General features: G+C 35.8%; 2 protein-coding genes across 2 annotated transcripts in view; one reads left to right on the plus strand and one right to left on the minus strand.

Moving 5' to 3' along the window:
- Window positions 1–21,843, plus strand: part of LOC100155381 (olfactory receptor 4S2-like) — a 348,453-nt gene that overhangs the window by 33,235 nt on the left and 293,375 nt on the right. The gene's annotated exons all lie outside the window — the stretch shown is intronic.
- Window positions 973–6,052, minus strand: LOC100738550 (olfactory receptor 11H7-like). The gene is made up of 2 exons (XM_084970562.1): window positions 6,046–6,052; window positions 973–2,003 (listed from the first exon to the last, which is right to left on the minus strand). The coding sequence occupies exons 1-2, from the start codon at window positions 6,050–6,052 to the stop codon at window positions 973–975; spliced, it is 1,038 nt and encodes a 345-aa protein (XP_084826688.1).

Genomic DNA, 21,843 nt, shown 5'->3' on the forward strand with positions numbered 1-21,843 from the left:
CAAAACAAATTCCTTGCTGTTACTGGAACACAGTCTTGCCTTAGGATCTTATAGAGAACTTTGCTTCTCTCAGCCTGGAATACTCTTTTCCCTCAGCTGTTCACATGGTTCATTCCCTCATCTCCGTCCAGCTTTTGCTTAAATATTGCTTTCTCAGTGTGACCTTACCTGATCATCCTATTTAAAATTTCAGCCTTTTCTCCCACACTCCCTGTCCTCCTCCCCCTTTCTCCATATTGCTTATCACTCTCTAACATGCTATATATTTCACTTATTTTTTTATCATCTGTCCCTCACTAGAAAGTAAAGTCCACATGATGGTGTTTTTTTGACCATTTTGGTCATAGCGTATCTCTAATGCCTAAGGAGGGCTTGGAATAAAGTAGATGCTCAATGAATTTTTGTTGAATGAAAGAATTATTATCTTATCTGATGCTAAAACATTACTTATTTAAACATAAAACTTTCAGTCTGTCCCTCATCTGGAAGATTCTCAACCATTAGAGTCAAGGGGATACGAAACTTTTTCTGTTATTAAATACTTTAGGTATGTATCCATTAGGCACTTAAATTCAATTACTTTTTCGCTTTTAAAAAGACTGGAATGTCTTAAGAAATGCCTTGAGTACACCAGTGATGATTCGCCCAGAATAACTGCTCTTGTTCCAGCTTCACTTCCATCCCCCAACAGTCAAAACTAACACAGTATGAGAAATAGCAGAAATATAATGCTCTCATATTACTATCTAAGAAGTAATACACATTGAAAATATTATTGTTCTACTTAGAATGGAATCTGAATCAGCTATAGATAGCTCTGCCAGATTACTTGAAGAATAAAACAGTGACGGACCCCACTGAGAAATATCTTCTTTAAGGTGTTCATTGGAGAATTATCAGCAGTACATGAAGTCTTTTTTAATTAATCTCTTATGCCTGATCAATGGTTTGCTTGTTCTCAAGTAGCTTAGTTTATGTTCGTTCTATTCTTAGGACTTTCTTCACTGCAGCCTTCATCTCCTTGTTTCGTAAGCTGTAAATCAGGGGGTTTAAGAAAGGAGTCACCACAGAATAGAACAAAGTCATAATCTTTTGAATTTCAGCTGGGTTATCAGCTGTAGGGCTCACATACATTACCAAAAGAGCCCCAAAGAATAAGCACACCACAGTCAGATGTGATCCACAGGTGGAAAAAGCCTTCCGCCGGCCAGCTGCTGAGGGGACTTTTAACACAGTTAACAATAAAAGGGTATAGGAGCCAAGGATGTATAGAAGAGTTAGGATGATAATGAGAGAGCTCAAGACAAAGAAGACAATCTCAGTGACAGGAGCTGGGGCACAGGACAGAGCCATCAGTGGGTCCATGTCACACAGAAAGTGATTGATGGTGTTGGGCCCACAGAAAGGCAATTGAGAGAGCTGCACGGTGGAGACAGAGTAACTGAGGAATCCAAACAACCAGCAAAGAGACATCAAGATAGAGCAGCGTTGTTGGGTCATGATGATTGGGTAGTGCAATGGGCGGCAGATAGCGAGGTACCGATCATATGCCATGATACAGAGGAAATATACCTCAGTTGTACCAAGGGAAGTAAAAAAATATAGCTGGAGGAAACAGCCAACAAAAGGGATGGTTTTTGTCTCTGAGAGGAAATTGATTAGCATAGTGGGTACAGTGGAGGTAATGTACCAGATTTCAAGGAAAGCAAAGTTCCCTAGGAGAATATACATTGGGGTATGGAGCCTTGGGTCCCACCTCACAGCACAAACTATGGTCCCATTGCCCATCATGGTAAATACATAGACCCCAAAGAACAGTGAAAAGAGGAAGCACTGCAACTCTTCGCATCCAGGGAAGCCTAGGAGGACAAACTTAGTCACAGTGCTTGCTGTTGAATTGTTCACAAATCCCAGGGCTGCAGGGAAGACAGAAAACAACAAAATGTAAGTTGTTTTGTTTCTTGAAAAACTTGTAGGAAACCTATGCAAGGTACCTATGCTGGCTGTTTGGCAATTAGTTGGAATAACTCATCATTTACTCCTAGCTCTTACTTAAAAGCCACCAATGAACAATACCAATGATCTCAAATTTCAATATAATCTTTACACTGGTTTTTCTTTATCAGTGGGTTGGGTTAAAAAAATCCTTTCTTCCCTTTTGGATTTTTGGAAATCAGAAACACTACCCTCTGTGAAAAGCACACAGATTATAGGGTTTTTTTTTTGTTGTTGTTTTTTGGGTTTTTTTTGGCCATACCTGCGGCATGAGGAAGTTCCCAGGCCAAGGATGGAACCCTCACCACAGCAGTGACAGAGCCACAGTAGTGACAATGCTAGATTCTTAACTCCACAAGTGACCAGGGAGCTCCAGGTCTTAGGTTTTGACATTTCTGACTGCAGTCCCACCTGTCCACCTCCAGGAAACTCAGGATCTTAATAAGCTTGCAGAGGTCATTTATCAAAAGTCAAATAGACAAATCAACATAACATCACTTTGGATGTTGCAAAAGATCAATTCTTGCTGAACGCAAACTATATTTTCTTTCATTTTGGTTATACACAAGACATGTAAAAAATTTTCATTAAGCTTTCTCCAAACACAATGATGTTTTTAAATATTGTTATTCAGTACAGCATTTCAAATAATCTAAATTGCTACTCTGTTGTTATTTCAGTTAATTAATGCTACAATGTTCAAAATTTACCAAAATAAAAATAATTAAAAAAATGGAAACACGAAAAATATAGAAACAGAAAAAAATCCTTCTTCACAGAGTAAACAAATTTTAACTCTCTGGAGAATTGCACTCCTCTCTTCTTTAAAAATTAAAATAAGATTTTTCAAAATATGTTGTTTATAACTTGTTTATTATTGAAGTATAGCTAATTTATAATATTGTATTAGTTTCAAGTGTTTGGCAGAGTGATTTGTTTCTTTGCCTATTATATCCCCTTATAGGTTATTATAAGATATTGCATGTAATTCCCTGTGCCATACTGTAAACCTTGTTGCTTATCTATTTTATGTATAGTAGTTTGTATGTGTTAATTCCATACTTCTTCTTCTTTTTTTTTTTTTTTTTAGGGCCACACCCACAGCATAAGAAGGTTCCCAGACTAGGGGTCTAATCGGAGCTGTAGCCTCTGGCCTACACCACAGCCACAGCAGTGGGGATCCGAGCCATTTTTGTGACCTACACCACAGCTAATGGCAATGCCAGATCCTTAACCCACTGAGCGAGGCCAGGGATGGAACCAGCAGCCTCATGGTTCCTAGTCGGATTTGTTTCCGCTGCACCATGATGGGAACTCCTTAATCCCATACTTCTAATTTGTCTCTTCCCTTTTCCCCTTTGGTAGCCATAATTTTGTTTTTTATGTCTGTGAGTCTGATTCTATTTTGTACAGAGATTCATTTGTATCACTTTTTAGATTGCACATATAGTGATATGATAGTTCTTTCTCTGCCTTACTTATTTCACTAAGCATAATATTCTCTAGATCCAGTCACATTGCTGCAAGTGGCAATATTTCATTCTTTTTATAGCTGAGAAATATATGCATTGCATGTGAGAGATATGTGTATCTCTCACATCTTCTTCAGCCAATCGCATGTTGATGGGCACTTGTATAAACTGATTTTTAACTTAATATATTTCAGTGTTTTTTCTGTGTTGAAAATATTGATGCTGTACATACACATCAACAATTCAGCGGCTGTGTATTGTTTTCTGTGTATTCACTAACTCCCTAGTGATAAGCTTTGATTGTTAAGAGTTTTGTATTATAATGGACACTAATTAATATTCTTAAGCATATATCTTTATATACTTAACCCATTAAAGTGAGTTATAATGATTTAAAAAATTAATGATTAGACTAATCGATGTATTGTGTCCTAGTTTTTGATGATGAGGATTTTTAGATATCCTTTGGATATCTATCATTTCCTGAAGTAAACAAAGTAAAACCTTTATGTATAAGAAAAATTCCTGCTTTATATTTCCATAGCATGTTATATGTAAAGCATGTGCCATAATAACTAAATCATGTGTTTTAGACTGAAAACTTTTATAATTCATGAGTGATGTTAAATTTATCATTATATTCTCAGTTGACTGAGGTTCTGGTGCTTAGTAGGCACTTGTTCCATGACTTAATGATTGCATGAATTTACAATTCATCAAGTCTGTCACCAGAAAAACTAAGCCACTGACTATGAACATGACCATCACTGCCTCCAATCTGAATATCTCGAATATTATCTCTGAATATCTGAATATCCTGAATATTGTCTCTGAATAAGACTGGGCAGTCTTATGTGACTGTCCAAACTTATAGAAAACCTGTGGTCTACTAATCCCACCTTGCTCAATATAACAGGTGTGAGTGTCTATTTAAATATAAGTCTTCCTAGTTATTTATCCTCTTTTATGTTTTCAAGCCTGTAGTCACCCTTCTATTCAGTACTTCTCCGTATTACATATTTTCCTTTGTAATGGCTCCCTTCCCCTTTAGTGGTCTTACCTTAGTGAATGGAACTACTCTCCATTCACCAATGCATTTAGCATTTGCTAAATAAAGCCAGAGACTTGAGAGTCACTCAAGGCACTTTCCAACTCTGTCATCTCCCATATGCAGTCAATAACCGAATCCTATCGATTTTCCCTCCCAAATGTTTTTCAAATCTGTCTTGGGCACATAGGAGATCAGTGTAAATGCTTTCATTGTTTGGATGGTCCAGTAGCAGAGTGAAGCAGTTACATGTATAACCAAAAAGAAAAATGAGCCTCTATAGGAGGAGAGCACATGGATTCATGAGGAAAGAAGAGAACACCTACTCTGCAATTTGTGTGGTGACATTCCACAACTGGATCAGGTTCCCAACCAGATTCTCAATCCTGTCGTACTTAACTCAGTAGTCCTGTTATATCACTGTACTGAAAGGAAATAAATTATACTGTTACAATGATTTGGGTTCAAAGACTGTATGACATACTATGTGCTCTTGGGCAAGTTAACACCTATTTTTCAGAACTCTTGTGAAAATACTGTTGAAGTATACATGCTTAGTACAGTTTCTGGAATATACCAGGGCATGAAAAAATTCATAGCTGTTGTTAATAATAATACTACCAACAAATATGACTACAAAGTAACTAGGATTATTTTTTAGCATAATTATTTAAAAGCCTAAATGATTAAAAAGTAAACCAGTTCCAATATATCATACAGCCAAAGCTATGGGCAACACTCTTTGGTTTCTCAGATTTATTTTATGGACCTCCTTGTATATTCTAGCACTTAAAAGCATACAGTTTGTTCTGATATAAAGGAGGAAGACATTAAAACATAGTAATGTTGGGGTTCCCATCATGGCTCAGTGGTTAATGAACCTGACCAGCATCCATGAGAATGCGGGTTGGATCCCTGGCCTTGCTCGGTGGATTAAGGATGCAGTGTTGCTGTGGCTGTGGTGTTGCCAGCAGATACAGCTCCAATTCGACCCCTAGCCTGGGAACCTCTATATGCTGCAGGTGTGGCCCTAAAAAGACAAAGAGACAAAAACAATAATAAAACATAGTAATGTTAAATAATTCAAGGAGCAGAAGATAAATAATTAAAGGAAGTGCATTACATTACCTGTGATGTGCATGAGAATAAGTGGGAATAAGTTATATTTAATTGGGGACACTGTAGGAAATGAGTTACTGAGTACAACACTAAGTGGTCTTCTCATGTCAAATTATATAATTTATCAAATTTCTGAATAAGGAGGCATTCCTTTGTGAATCTTTAGGCAAGAAATTTTCAGAGATTGTTAAACTGAGGGAGATGAGTAGCTGGGCACTGGGATTGACAGTTCATATAATATAGCTTATTATGTTACTAGTGGGTAAAACTTTATATCCAGAAACATAAACCCCACAAAAGTTTGCAAAAATAAATTAATGTTAGAATGGAATCTCACTGGAGCCAGCATCCATTTGTAGATGTCTTAGAAAAAAATGCAGCAATGTCTAGACAGGGAGAAAAGTTACTTACCCTTCATTATGGGGCTAAATGTAGACAAAGCTGAGAATAACAGACTATATCTTCTCATTGATGCTTCTCTTTCCTTTACATGGAATCAAAACCCAGGGGCCTCACCCTGAGCATCCTAGGAAATACAAAATTAAATGCTGAAACTCTCTCTCCTCTCTTCCTGAAATGCTTAAAAGAGACAGTTATAGCAACAGGGTGCTTGTATTAGGCAATATAGCCAGTGAAAACAGCACAGCTCTATAATTAGTCTCTGAGATGTGGGCCCCATTTGATATTTTCTGTAAGATGTAAGAGCTGCATAAGAGACCTCAGTCATCCCCAGGCACCCAGATCTTTTACTTGTCTCACCCAGAAGAGAAAATTCAGCAGCTGAGTTTTATGTTTGTTACTTTTGCTGTAAAGTAGCTGAAAGAAATGGGGTATGAACCTCATGTGAATGAAGGGCAAGGGAGTATTGCTGAGATTCTCAAGGGTGAAATTACAGTTTCATCTTAGAGATTATTATCTTCATCTTAGAAGAATTCAGACTCCACTGGGGCTGGTTTATGACTCACTCAATGCTCTGTGTAACATCTTTTTCTTATTTATAATTTTCATATATTTTAGTTTAAGTTGACTCCCAGGGTGAAGGCAGGAATAATTTTTTTAATGGTCAAATAATTAAAAAAATTTAAAATTATAGTTGATTTCAATGTCCTGTCAATTTCTGCTGTACAGCAATGTGACCCAGTTATACATATATATATACATTCTTTTTTTTCACATTATTTTCCATCATATACCATCACAAGTGGTTAGACATTGTTTCCTGTGCTATACAGCAGGATCTCATTGCTTACCTACTCCAAATGCAATAGTTTGCATCTATTAACTCCAAACTCCCAGTCCATCCCACTCCCTCCCCCTCCCCTTTGGCAACCAGAAGTCTGTTCTCTGTGTCCGTGAGTTTGTTTCTTTTCTGTAGATAGGTTCATTTGTGCCATATTTTATTTTTTTATTTTTATTTTTTTTGTCTTTTTGCTATTTCTTGGGCCGCTCTCGCGGCATATGGAGATTCCCAGGCTAGGGGTCCAATTGGAGCTGTAGCCACCGGCCTACACCAGAGCCACAGCAACGCAGGGATCCGAGCCACGTCTGCAACCTACACCACAGCTCACGGCAACGCCGGATCTTTAACCCACTGAGCAAGGGCAGGGATCAAACCCGCAACCTCATGGTTCCTAGTCGGATTCGTTAACCACTGCGCCACGACGGGAACTCCATTTGTGCCATATTTTAGATTCCACATATAAGTGACATATGGTATTTGTCTTTGTCTTTCTGACTGCACTTAGTATGAAAGTCTCTTATTCCATCCATATTGCTGCAAATGGCGTTACTTTGTTGTAAGCCACACGGGAAATCCTGCAAATGGCATTATTTTGTTCTTTTTATGGCTGAGTAGTATTCCATGGTGTATATGTACCTCATCTTCTTAATCTGTTCATCTGTTGTTGAATATTTAGGTTGTTTTCACGTCTTGGCTCTTGTGAATAGTGCTGCAATGAACATATGGGTGCATGTATCTTTTTGAATGAAAGTTTTGTCCATATATATGTCCAGGAATGGGATTGCTGGATCATATGGTAGTTCTGTATTTAGTTTTCTGAGATACCTCCATACTGTTTTCCAAAGTGTATATACCAATTTCCATTCCCACCAACAGTGTAGGAGAGTTCCCTTTTCTCCACACCCTCTCCAGCATTTATTTGTTGACTTGTTTTTTTTAAATTTTTTATTACTCAAATGAATTTATCACATCTGTAGTTGTATAATGATCATAACAATCTAATTTCACAGGATTTCCATCCCACAGCCCAAGCACATCCCCCCACCCCCCAAACTGTCTCCTCCGGAGACCATAAGTTTTTCAATGTTTGTGAGTCAGCATCTGTTCTGCAAAGAAGTTCCGTCTGTCCTTTTTTCAGATTCCACATGTCAGTGAAAGCATTTGATGTTGGTGTCTCATTGTATGGCTGATTTCACTTAGCATGATAGTTTTTAGGTCCATCCATGTTGATAAAAATGCCAGTATTTCGTTCATTTTAATGGCTGAATAATATTCCATTGTGTATATGTACCACATCTTCTGGATCCACTCCTCTGTCGATGCACATTTAAGTTTTTTCCATGTCCTGGCTATTGCAAACAGTGCTGCAATGAACATCGGAGTACGTGTGTCTTTGCGAGTCATGGTTTTCTCTGGATAAATGCCCAGAAGTGGGATTGCTGGATCAAATGGTAGTTCTATGTTTAGTTTTCTGAGGCATCTCCATACTGCTTTCCACAGTGGTTGCACCAATTTATAATCCCACCAACAGTGTAACAGGATTCCTTTTTCTCCACACCCTCTCTAGCACTTATTGTTTGTAGACTTTTGGATGATGGCCATTCTGGTTGGTGTGAGATGGTACCTCATCGTGGTTTTGATTTGCATTTCTCTAATAATGAGTGATGTTGAACATCTTTTCATGTGTTTCTCGGCCATCCGTATGTCTTCTTTGGAGAAATGTCTGTTTAGATATTCTGTCCATTTTTTGGATGGGGTTGTTTGTTTTTTTGGTATGGAGCTGCAGAAGTTGTTTATAAATTTTGGAGATGAATCTCTTGTCAGTTGCTTCACTTGCAAAGATTTTCTCCCATTCAGTGGGTTGTCTTTTTGTGTTGTTTAGGGTTTCCTTTGCTGTACAGAAACTTTGAAGTTTGATTAGGTTCCATTTGTTTATTTTTGTTTTTATTGTCATTACTCTAAGAGGTGTATCTGAGAAGATGTTGCTGTCATTTATGTCAGAGAGTGTTTGGCCTATGTTGACTTGTTAATAATGGCCATTCTGACTGGTGTGAGGTGGTACCCCATTGTAGTTTTGATTTGTGTTTCTCTGATAATTGTGATGTTGAGCATTTTTTCATGTGCCTGTTGGCCATTTATATGTCTTCTTTGGAGAAATGTCTATTCAGGTCTTTTGCCCATTTTTCAATTGGGGTGGTTTCTTTCTTTCTTCTCTTTTCTTTTTTTTTTTTTTTTTGGCTGTTGAGTTGTATGAGTTGTTTGTATATTTTGGAGATTAGGCCCTTGTTGGTTGCATCATTTGAAACTATTTTCTCCCATTCCCTAGGTTGTATTTTTTTAATGGTTTCCTTTAAGTTTGACTACGTCCCATTGGTTATTTTTGTTTTTACTTCTATTGCTTTGGGAGACTAACCTAAGAAAACATTTGTACAGTTGATGTCAGAGAATGTTTTGCCTATGTTCTCTTTTAGGAGTTTGATGGTGTCTTGTCTTATGTTTAAGTCTTTAAGCCATTTTGAGTTTATTTTTGTGCATGGGGTGTGTCCTAGTTTCATTGATTTACGTTCAGCTCTCCAGTTTTTCCAGCACCACTTGTGAAGTGACTTTTTCCTATTTTATATTCTTGCTTCCTTTGTCAAAGATTAATTGACCATAGGTATCTGGGTTTATTTCTGGGTACTCTATTCTGTTCCACTGGTCTGTATGTTTTTTTTTTTTTTTTTTTTTGGTACCAGTTCCATGCTGTCTTAATTACTGTAGCTTTGTAATATTGTCTGAAGTCTGGAAGAGTTATGCCTCCTGCTTGGTTTTTTTCCCCTTAGGATTGCTATGGTAATTCTGGGTCTTTTATGGTTCCACATAAAGTTTTGGATTGTTTGTTCTAGTTCTGTGAAAAATGTCATGGGTAATTTGATAGGGTTTGCATTGAATCTGTAGATTGCTTTGGGTAGTATGGCTATTTTAACAATATTAATTCTTCCAATCCAGGGATGTGGAATATCTTTCCATTTCTTTGAGTCCTCTTTAATTTCCTTAATTAATGTTTTTAATTAATCAAGGAAATTGATTAATTAAATTGCAGCTTATAGATCTCAGCATATAAGTCTTCACCTCCTTGGTCAGGTTTATTCCTAGGTATTTAATTTTTTGGGGTGTGATTTTAAATGGCATATCTTTTTATATTCCTTTTCTAATATTTCATTGTTAGTATATGGAAATGTGACTGATTTCTGAATGTTAATCTTGTATCCTGCTACTTTGCTGAATTAATTGATCAATTCAAGTAGTTTTTGCATGGAATTCTTAGGGTTTTCTATATGTAGTATCATGTCATCTGCATACAGTGATGGTTTTACCTCTTCTCTTCCAATTCGGATCCCTTTTATTTCTTTTGTTTGTCTGATTGTTGTGGCTAGGAACGAATGATGACTTAAAGGCAGTGGTGAGCTGACTGTGTAGACTTCCAGAGAATTTCTTTTTGTTTTCAGGAAAAGTATTTCCACTGTGAAATATAGAGAATGTTCACAATGTACCTTGTTTATACTCTCTGGGAGTGTTTTCTTCTCACATTGATAACTGTAAATTTTTGTTTCCAGTCCTTAATTACCATTAGACTATTAGTTTCCATTTGTCCTGTTTGTTCTTTGTTCCCTTATTTCTACTATCTTGTTTCCTTTTGGATTATTCAAATATTTTTATTATTTTATTTTCCTCTTCTGATAGTTTAAAATTTTTTTATTATGGCAAAATATATATAACATTTTATGTGTATGGTTCTGGAATATTAAATACATGTACATCATGCAGTCATCACCATCCATCTCCAGAAGCTTTTCATCATCTAAAACTGAAACTCCACACCCATTAAACAATAACTTTGCATTCTATCTTTTCCCTGTTTTCTTCCACTCTATGGGTTGCCTTTTCATTCTGTTGATAGCGTCCTTTGATGCACAAATGTTTTTTAATGTAGTCCAGTTTATCTATTTTTTCTTTTGTTGCTTGTGTTTTTTGCGCCATATCTAAGAAGTCATTGCCAAATCCAATGTCAAGAAGCTTTTTCACTGTGTTTCTTCTAAGAATTTTATAGTTTTAGGTCTTAAGTTTATGTATTTGATTAATTTTGAATTAATTTTTGAATATAGTATGGGATTAAAATCCAATTTCATTATTTTGCATATGGATATCCATTTTCTTAGCAACATTTGTTGAAAAGATTGTCTTTTCTTCATTGAATGGTGTTGGCATTCTTGTCAAAAATCATATGACTATATATGTGAGTGTTTATTTTGTCAATTTCTGTTTTATTCCATTGGTCTAATGTCTTTTTTTCTTTTTCATTTTTTTCTTTTTTTTGTCTACCCATGGCATATGGTGTCCTAGGACAGGGATCATATCTGAGCCACAGATGCAACCCAAGCTGCAGAGGTGGCAATGCTGGATCCTTAATACACTGTGGTGGGCCTGGGATCAAACCTTCATCCCAGCACTGCCAAGATGCCATCAGTCCCATCGTGCCATAGCAGGAACTCCTCTGTCTGTCTTTATGCAACTACCACATAATTTTGATTACTATGGCTTTCTAGTAACTTCTGAAATCAGAAAGTGATTTCAGAAAACCCAACTTTAAAAAAAAATTGTTTGTTTTTTGGGGTCCCATGAATTTTAAGATGGATTTTTCTATTTCTGCAAAAAACATCATTAGGATTTGATAGGAAATTCATTGACTATAAGTCATTTTGGATAGTAGTGACATCTTAATAATATTAAGTCTTACAATCCATGAATGAGGGGGATGTCTTTCCATTTTTTTGTTTTTTCATTAATTTTTTCAGCAACATTTTACATTTTTCAGTGTAGAAGTGTTTTGTCTCCTTGGTTAAATTTAATTCTAAGTATTTTATTCTTTTTGACGCTATTATAAATATAACTGTTATTTTCCTTTTTGGGTTGTCCATTGTTAGTGTATGAAAATGAAACTTTTTTGTTTGTTGATTTTTGTATCCTGTAACTTTGCTGAATTTATTTTTAAGTTCCAACAGGTGGGATGTGTGCATAATCTTTGGGGTTTTTTACATATAAGATCACATCATATGTGAACAGAGATAATTTTACTTCTTTCTTTCAAATTTGGATATCTTTAATTCCTTTTTCTTGCCTAGTTGCTCTGACTAGGTCTTCAATAATATGTTGAATGGAAGTGGTGAAACTAGACATTCTTGTCTTATTCCTAATCTTAGAGGAAAAGCTTTCGGTTTTTAAAAAATCACTGGGTATGATGTTCACTGTGATTTTGTCACACATGAATTTTATTATGTTGAGGTAGTTTTCTTCTGTACCTTGCTTGTGAGTATTTCTATCATAAAGTGTCTCTAATTTTGTCCAATGCCTTTTATGCATCACTTGAGATGATCATATGGTTTTTCTTTCATTCTGCTAATGTAGATGGTTGATTAATTTTCTTATGTTGAAACTTGTAGGAATAAATCCCTCTTGGTCATGGAGTATAATCTTTTTAATTAAATGCTTTTGAATTTGGTTTGCTAATATTTTTTGAAGATTTTTGCATCTGTGTGCATAAAGGATTGGTCCATAGTTTTCTTTTTTTGTAGTATCTTTGTCTGGCTTTGATGTCAAGGTAATGTTGGTCTTATAGAATGAGGTAGAAAGTGTTCCCTTCTCTTTAATCTTTTTTTTTTTGAAAAGTTTGATGATTGTTGTTAATTCTTCATTAAATGTTTGGTGAAATTTATCTGCAGAACCATCTGGATCTGGGCTTTTCTTTTTCAGGTTTTCGACTATTGGTTTAATCTCCTTACTGGTATAGTTGATTCAGATTCTCTATTTCTTCATGGTTCATCTTGGTAGATTGTGTGTTTCCAGGAAGTTTTCCATTTCATCCAGGTTAACCAATTTTTACAATGGGCAATTGTTTATGGTACTCTGTTATGATCATTTTTCTTTCTAGAAAATCACCTTAAAGTCTCTACTTTGTGATTTTATTCATCTGAATTTTTTTCTCTTTATAGTCAATCTAGCTAAATGTTTGTCAATCATCTTAATCTTTCAAAAATTCCAAGTCTTGGCTTCATTTATTTTTTCCTATTGATTTTCTATTCTCTATATTATCTATTACTACTTTAATCTTTATCATTTCCTTCTTTTTGTTACCTTGGGTTTAGTTTGTTCTTTTTTCTAGTTCTTAAAATTGTAAAGTTAGGTTTTAACTTGAGATCTTTCTTCTTCTTCTGTTTGTGCTACTGCTTCTTTTTCTTTTTTTCTTTCTCTCTCTCTTTTTTTTTGGGGGGGGTACACTTGCAGCATATGGAAGTTACCAGGCTAGGGATGGAATTGAGGCTGCAGCTGCTGGCTGATGCCACAGCCACAGCAACGACCAGATCCAAGCCACATCTGCAACCTATTATGCAACTTGTGGCAATGCTGGATACTTAACCCACTGAGTGAGGCTAGGGATTTAACCTGAACCCTCATGGATACCAGTTAGGTTCTTAACCTGATGAGCCATAAGGAAACTTCTTATTTAATTTTTAATTTTTTCAGGATTTAAAAAATTGAATAACTTTGACATGTAACATTGTGTAAGTTGAAGGTGTAAATATATTACTTTGATACATTTGTTTATTGTAATATGATTGCTATCATATTACAATATATATGGTTTGTATATGATTTATCATTGCATAATTATAATACAGTGTTATTGTCTATATTCATTATACTGTGGATTAGATCTCTGTGGCTTATTTACTACTCATTATAAGCTTAAATAGTGATTGTAAATACTATCAATTCCACTCCTCTTAATCTTATCTCTTTTACTCTCCCCATCCTTTGGTAATCACCATTTTGCTCTTTTTTAAAAAAATATGTCTAACTTTTCTGGAGTCCACATATAAGTAATATCATACAGTGCTTGTCTTTCTTTGTCTGATTTATCTTGCTTGGCATAATGTGCTCAAGGTCCACCCATACTGTTGCAATGGGAGGATATATTCCTTCCTTGTGACTAGATAATATTCCATTATATATGTACCATTTCTTTTATACATTCATCCATTGATGGGCATTTGTTTCCATATTTCAGCTAATGTGAATAATGCTGTGATAAACACACAGGAGTGCATATATCTTGACAAAATACGATTTTCATTTTTTTTGAGTATATACCCGAATGTGGCATTTCTGGATTGTGTGATAGATATGTTTTTAATTTTTTGAAGAGCCTCTATATCATTTTCCATAGTGGTTGGACCAATTTACATTCTCATCAACAGTGTGTAAGGATTTCCTTTTTACCACATCATTGTCAACACCTGCTGTTCCTTGTCTTCTTGATGATGACCATCCTAATGGGTATGAAGTGATATTTCATTGTGGTTTTGATTTATATTTCCCTGATGATTAGTGATGCTGAGCATCTTTTCATGTGCCTGTTGGCCACTTTACTGTCCTTTTTGGAGAAATGTCTGTTTAGTTGTTCTGGCCAGTTTTTAATCAGTTTTTTTTAATTAAATTGACTGAGTTCTATATATATTTTGAATAATAACCCCTTATCTGGTATATAGTTTGCAAAAATTTTCTCCCATTCTGCAATTTGTCTTTTCATTTTGTTAATTGCTTTTTTTTGCTGTGAAGGAGCTTTTGAGTTTGACATGGTTCCATTTGTTTCTCTTTTGCTGTTTCTTTTGGCATCATCCTGAAAAAAATTATTGCTAAGACCAATATCTATGAGCTTCTTCCCTATTGTCTAAAAATTTTTATGGTATCAGGTCTATGTTTAAGTCTTTGATCCATTTTAATTTTGTCAGCCATGTGAGCAATGTCCAGTTTTATAGTTTAGCATATGTTTCCAATTTTCCTAGCCCCATTTATTTTTCCCCCCAGTTTTGTTGAGATGTCATTGATATATAACATTGTATAAGTTTAAGGTGTACAATGTGATGATCTGATATGTGTATATATTGTATATACTGTACCATTCTTTTTTTTTTTTTTTTTGGTCTTTTCTAGGGCTGCTCCCATGGCATATAGAGGGTCCCAGGCTGGGGGTCTAATTGGAGCTGTAGCCACAGCCAACTCGGGATCCAAGCTGCGTCTGCAACCTACACCACAGCTCACCGCAACACCGGATCCTTAACCTAATGAGCAAGGCCAGGGTTCAAACCCACAATCTCATGGTTCCTAGTCAGATTCGTTAATCACTGAGCCACAACGGGAACTCCAACTGTACCATTCTTAAACAAACCTGTCTATTCTGGAAATTCTACAGGCAATCCAACCTAAGACACTTAAAATGGATATTTTTTCAACTCCTTAAATATACCCTCCCTCTTATGCTTCTTATCAGCCTAGCACCATTTATTGAAGAGATATTTCTTTCTCCATTGGGTATTCTTGGCTCCTTTGTTGAATAATAGTGGACTGTATATGTTGTGATTTAATTCTGGCCTGTCTATTCTGTTTCCATTGGTCAATGTGTCTATTTCTGTGCCAGTATCATACTGTGTTTGTGTAATATGTTATATGATATTATATATTGTAGCACAGTTTGAAATCCAGAAGCATAATGCCTCCAGCTTTGTTTTTTTTTTTTTAATCCTCTAGATTATCTGAGGTCTTTTGTACTTCCAAACAAATTTTAAAATTATTTCCTGCATTTCTCTGAAGAATGTCTTTGGTATTTTAAGGCGATGGTGTTGAATCTGTAGATGGCTTTGGGTAGTAAGGGCATTTAACAGTATTAGTTCTTCTGATTCATGAATGTGGTATGCTTTTCCATTAATTTGTGTCTTCAGTTTCTTTCAGAAAAGTTTTGTAATTTTCATTGTGCAGATATTTCACTTCTTTGGTTAAATTTATCCTAAGTATTTTATTGTTTTTAATGCTATTGTGAATAGGATGGCTTTATTTCTTTTTCAGATGCCGCATCATTAATGTAAAGGAACAGAGGTGATTGCTGTATGTTGATTTTGTATCCTGCCACTTTACGAAATTGTTGATTAATTCCATTATTTTTTTTTCACTGATTCTTTGGGATTTTCTATATATATAGGATTATTTCATTATAAGTAATGACAATTTTACTTCTTCCTTTCTGATTTGGATGACTTTTTATTTATTTGTCTTGCCTAATTGCTTTAGCTAGGACTTCTAGTACTATATTGAATAGAATTGGTGAAAGTGGGTATCCTTGCCTTGTTCCTCCAGTGACTATAGTGTTAGCTGTGGATTTGTTGTAATGGCCTTTACTAGGTTAATATATGATTCTTTCTAAACCTATTTTGTCAAGGGTTTTATCATGAAAGGATGTTTTATTTTGTAAAAATTTATTTCTGTGTCTTTTGAGATGATGATATGATTTATTTTTCATTTTATTGATGTGATGTATTACATTTTTGGTTTGTGTGTGTTGAGCTATCCTTGTATCCTAGGGATAAATCCCAATTGGTCATGATATATACTCCTTGTTATATGTTCTTGAATTCTCTTTGCTAATATTTTTGAGAATTTTTGTATTTCTGTTTATCGAGGATATTGGTCTACAGTATTCTTGTGTTACCCTTATCTGGTTTTGGTATCAAAGTAAAGCTGGCCACTTAGAATGAATTTGGAAATGTTCCCTTCTCCTTGATATTTTGGAAGAGTTGGAGGACAATTGGTGTTAATTCTTTTCTTTTCTTTTCTTTTTTTTTTTGGCTGCTTCCATGGAATGTGGAAGTTCCAGGGCCAGGGATCAAATCTGTTCTGGAGTGGCAGTGATGCTGGATCCTTAATCCATTGTGCTAGGCTGGGGATTGAACTGGTACCTCAGAGACAAGCCATATCATTAACCCACTGTGCCATAGTGGGAATTCCAGTGATAATTCCTTTTTAAATGTTTGGCAGAATTCTCCAGTGATGCCATTGGGTCCTGGAGTTTTCTGTGTTGGGCATTTTATTGGTTCAGTCTCTTTACTTGTCATTTGTCTGTTTTGATTTTCTGTTTCTTTCTGACTCAATCTTGATAGGCTGTGTGTTTCTAGATATGTACCCTTTTCTTAATAAGGTTATGTAATTTATGATGTAATTGTTCTTAGTATTCTCTTATGATTCTGTTATTCCATAGTATTAGTTGTAATGTTTTCTCTTTTATTTCTAATTTTATCTGCCTTCTTTCTTCTTTTGCAGAGTAGGTAAAAGTTCGTCAATTTTATTTATCTTTTCAAAGAACCACCTCTTAGGTTTGTTGATTCTTTCTATTGTCTTTCTGGTCTCTACTTTATTTTTTTCTCCTCTGATTCTTAGTATTTCCTTCCTTCTGCTAATTCTGGGCTTTGTTCTTTTTCTAGCTAGATTCTTGATGTGTAAAGTTAGGCTATTTGAGATCTTTTTAATTTCTTTTTTTTTATGACCATTTAACTAACTTGAGAAAAACTCCAAGTGTACCCTTACTTCAGTATACTTTAGAAAGTTCCAGATTCTAATGTCTACAGGGTTGTCTTCACCAGCAGCAAGACCAAAGTGTTGTATTTTTCAGGTAAAATTTAGATATAATTTATTAATTTCAGCAGAATTTAAAACATATAAACAGGATAATTTTGTTATGATCATTGCCACATACCTCTTAAAACCAACCCTTATATTGGTTGCTTCATAAACTTGTTTTACAGCAAAGTGCTCATTGCTTTCTCCAGGTCCATGCATTCTCTGATCTGGGCTTCTTTACAGAAGAGCTTTCTTTAAATAGCATTTGCTCCTCAGAGGTGTGTCTATGAGAAAATACTTTTTTTCTGCAACAACTGTATGGGTTTCCCAGCAAGAAAGTCCTGTGGATCCTGCCTTATTCTCTGCAGGCTGTCTTCTTCTGCAGGCCCCAGTATATTGAAGAAGCTTAGAACGTACTCAATGAAACAAAACAAAGCAAAACAAAAAACAACTTGACCTTAGTGAAACAAATAACTAATCACAATGTGTGTTTTGTTTTTGTTTTGGGTTTATCTCTTAAGTTGACTAGCATTTAGTGGGCACACTGCCTAATTCTCTGCAGGCACTTTCCCATAAAGTCAGTTAAATCTTAGAGTAATCCTATGAGGTAGAGTTGTTATTCAAATTATACTGATAAGGAGCTGAGGCTCAAGAAGGATCTTTACCATGATTGCATAGTTGGTTGGCAGTAGAATTAGGAATTTGAGGGCTTTTGGATTCAGTTCTGCTAGGGTATACTTGCTTCTATGTTGTGTTCACTTTTCCTTCCATGTTCTATCCAGTGCTGGCTGCATGTGTAGAACAGAATGGACGAGATTCTGCTGCAAGTCCTTGTTTTCATTTCTGTGTGTCTCAGCCCAGCCAAGGTTGTTAGGAACTCTACTGCAGTGTATTCCACGTCATCATTATCTCTTTCCTGTAACACAGCAGTAGCCTTCTGACTGCATGCTCTTCCCCCTCATAACATCCAGGGATCTTTTGGAAATAAAATTTGGATCCTGTCATCCTTCTGCTTAAAAGCCTTCATCTAAAATCCAAAATACTTATTTTGGCTTACAAGACCCAGCACATTCTGGCTCTTGCTTATCTTTTCCTCACTTGCTTAGTGTCTGCTGATCACACAAAGTTCCTGAAATGCCTCAAGCTCTCCCTTGCCTTAAATAAGACCTTTGTACTTTTACTGCTTTCCTTTGTCCACAGTTTGTCTTTCTACCTTTAGCTGATCCTTCAAGTTTCAACCCTGGTATCATTTCCTGAAGATATACTTTCTCTAAACTCCCAACCTAAGTCCTCTTATTTTGTTTATTTAAACAAGCCCTCTTATTTTCTTTCTCTCTCCAGTATTTACAATTTGCCTTTATGGTCCCTTAATAATAACTAACATTTAGGGTGCCTTTTCAATGTGCCAATGACTCAGTACTGCCTTTCACCCTGTTTATAGATGAGGAAGTAGATCTTTCTAATTTCTTAATATATACATTATTGCTATAAACTTTCCTCTCAGAACTACTTTTGTTGCATCCCGTAATATTATTGTGTTTTAATTGTTTCGAGATTTTTAAAAATTTCTTTTTAGGGCTGCACCTGCTGCATATGGAAGTTTCCAGGCTAGGGGTCTAATCGGAGCTTCAGCTGCCAGTTTACACCACAGCCACAGTAATGCCAGATCCAGGATGCATCTATGACCTTCACCGCAGCTTGCAGCAACGCTGGATCCTTAACCTACTTAGTGAGTTAAGGATCACTTAACCCACTTGAACCCACATCCTCATAGATAATATGTCAGGTTCTTAACCTGCTGAGCCACAACAGGAACACCTGTTTTGAGATAATTTTATATTTCTTTTTTGAATAGAATGGTTTGGCCTAATGGTTGTTCAGAAATGTGTTGTTTAGTTTCCACATATTTGTAGATCTTCTCATTTTCCTCTTATTGTTGATCCTTCTTCTTTTTTAATATAAGGGCTTACAGTTGTAAATTTCTCTATGAGCACTGATTTATTTTCATTCCATAAGTTTTGGTATGTGTGGTTTTTTTTTTTCATTTGCTTAAAGATTTTTAAAATATTTTTTCTTATCATTTTTCCTTTGTCCCACTGGTTGTTTAAGAGTACGTTATTTACTTTCTAATAATTTGTGGATTTTACAATTTTCCTTCTGATGTTGATTTCTAGTTTCATTACATTGTAATTGGGTGAAACATGAGATTACGTTTATGCTGCCTTTGTCTTTTTTTGAATGAGTTAGTGATCTTTATGTATGTTTAAGAATATATTCTGTATGTTGTTTATATCTTTTTGCTTATTTTTCTATTGGGATGTTCTGTTCAGAGCTTTATGTATATTAAGGAAACAATGTATAACTGGCAAATCACTGAGAACTGGGGAAGGGCAAATAACTGAGAAGTGGCAAACTTAAAAATATAGGATTAGTTAGTAAAGAACAAGCATCTTGGGCCAGTGGAAAGGGTGATGGATAGAACCTTTTTTTTTTTTTTAACCATTAAAGATATTATCCTCAGAAAATAACCCCTGATAGTCAATCCTCGTTTTATTCATCTGCAGAATCAGGTAGTTGAATTGTTAGAGATACTTAAAAATAATAGGATGACCTTTCATTCAGGGTCTGAATGGGTGGGAGTTCAAGAGAACTGGTTCAAGTTACTAATACAAATGCTGACTAAATATTTTTACTGATCCAAAATTGCTGAACACCTATCATTTAAAAAAATAGGGTTATCTGGGGTCTTGGTTTTCTTGTTTTACTGAAAGCTGCCCCCTCCACCCCCTTCTCCCTGCCCACCTTGTTTGCAGTGTGGAATCCGGAGCTGCTTGCAGTGAAAATAAAATGAGGCTTCATCCAATGTTTGTGTTTATACCAGTACCTATATTAACTTGTCTCTGATTTGTGGGTTTTTGCATAGTTATGTTACAAGATCATCTTCTGAAAGTGAGAAGGGAAGCGAGAATGTATGGAATTTAGATATGATAGAAAAGAATTTCTGGTTATGATCATGACAAAGAAGCTTGCATTAAACTAACCCTTCTGCCAAAAATAACTGTAGTATCTGGACAAAACACATAAAACAACTATTTGAAGGCACTAGAGAGCAGTCAACACAGGTAAGATTTCAGAGGCTACACTTCCAAGAAAAGAGGAACTAGGAGATGAGTTCCACATTTGCTTGGATACTTTTCCCTGGGGACATAATCACTGGGAGGAGGAATATGGGAGCATGAAGGCATGTTGTAAAGAAAAGGGGATGGAGGAATAAAGTCACAGCAGAAAGCAGTAATTTCACTAAACTGAGGAGATAAAGGATTTGGTGTTTGTGGCTGCCAAAGCACCTTGGGTTTCAGGAACAAACTGTAGAGAAAGGAGGACCACAGAGAAGTGAAGCTTAAAATATGACGCAGTCTCCTTTGAAGGCATTTTTGGATTTCTTATTCATTCATGTGAGAGATGATATTTCTAACACATTTAGCAAAAAGCAGAAACTGGGAGTCTAAAGAGCTGAGCAGAGGTTTCAGGAGTCAAAGAGTACAGGAAGAGGCAGTCAGGGCTTGCTAAGGTGGAAGGGCTCTGAAAACAGTCCAGGCTTGCAGTTAAGATCTCAAAAAGGCCACATTCCTGGATTAAGGGTCACATTTCAGTTATAAGAGCAAAACTGGCTTAGACTATTTTTACACCACCTAAAATTGTCCTTAACTAGGATCAAAGTGATCTACTCTTACTCTATCTGCTTCTGGAAGAAAACTCAACTTCTGTTGAGTTACTATACCCATTGTACTTACAATGTTAAAAACATAGTATTCAACATTCAGTAAACACAATGAGGCATGTAAGAAACAGAAAAAATGATCAAGAACTACGAGAACAAATAAAGAATAGACACATGCTCACAGGTGACTGAAGTTTTGGTCAATAATAGGATAAACAATTGAAAATCATTTTTTTTATAATTTTTTTTATTTTCCCACTGTACAGCAAGGGGGTCAGGCTATCCTTACATGTATACATTACAATTACATTTTCCCCCCACCCTTTCTTCTGTTGCAACATGAGTATCTAGACAAAGTTCTCAATGCTATTCAGCAGGATCTCCTTGTAAATCTATTCTAAGTTGTGTCTGAAGCCCAAGCTCCCGATCCCTCCCACTCCCTCCCCCTCCCATCAGGCAACCACAAGTCTCTTCTCCAAGTCCATGATTTTCTTTTCTGAGGAGATGTTCATTTGTGCTGGATATTAGATTCCAGTTATAAGTGATATCATATGGTATTTGTCTTTGTCTTTCTGGCTCATTTCACTCAGGATGAGATTCTCAAGTTCCATCCATGTTGCTGCAAATGGCATTATGTCATTCTTTTTTATGGCTGAGTAGTATTCCATTGTGTATATATACCACCTCTTCCAAATCCAATCATCTGTCGATGGACATTTGGGTTGTTTCCATGTCCTGGCTATTGTGAATAGTGCTGCAATGA

The sequence above is a fragment of the Sus scrofa genome, chromosome 7 (assembly GCF_054392235.1).
Source record: "Sus scrofa isolate SSC_HxYL_T2T_F1_AM1 chromosome 7, Sscrofa_HxYL_maternal_Yorkshire_Landrace_v2.0, whole genome shotgun sequence".
Classification (NCBI taxonomy): Eukaryota; Metazoa; Chordata; class Mammalia; order Artiodactyla; family Suidae; genus Sus; species Sus scrofa.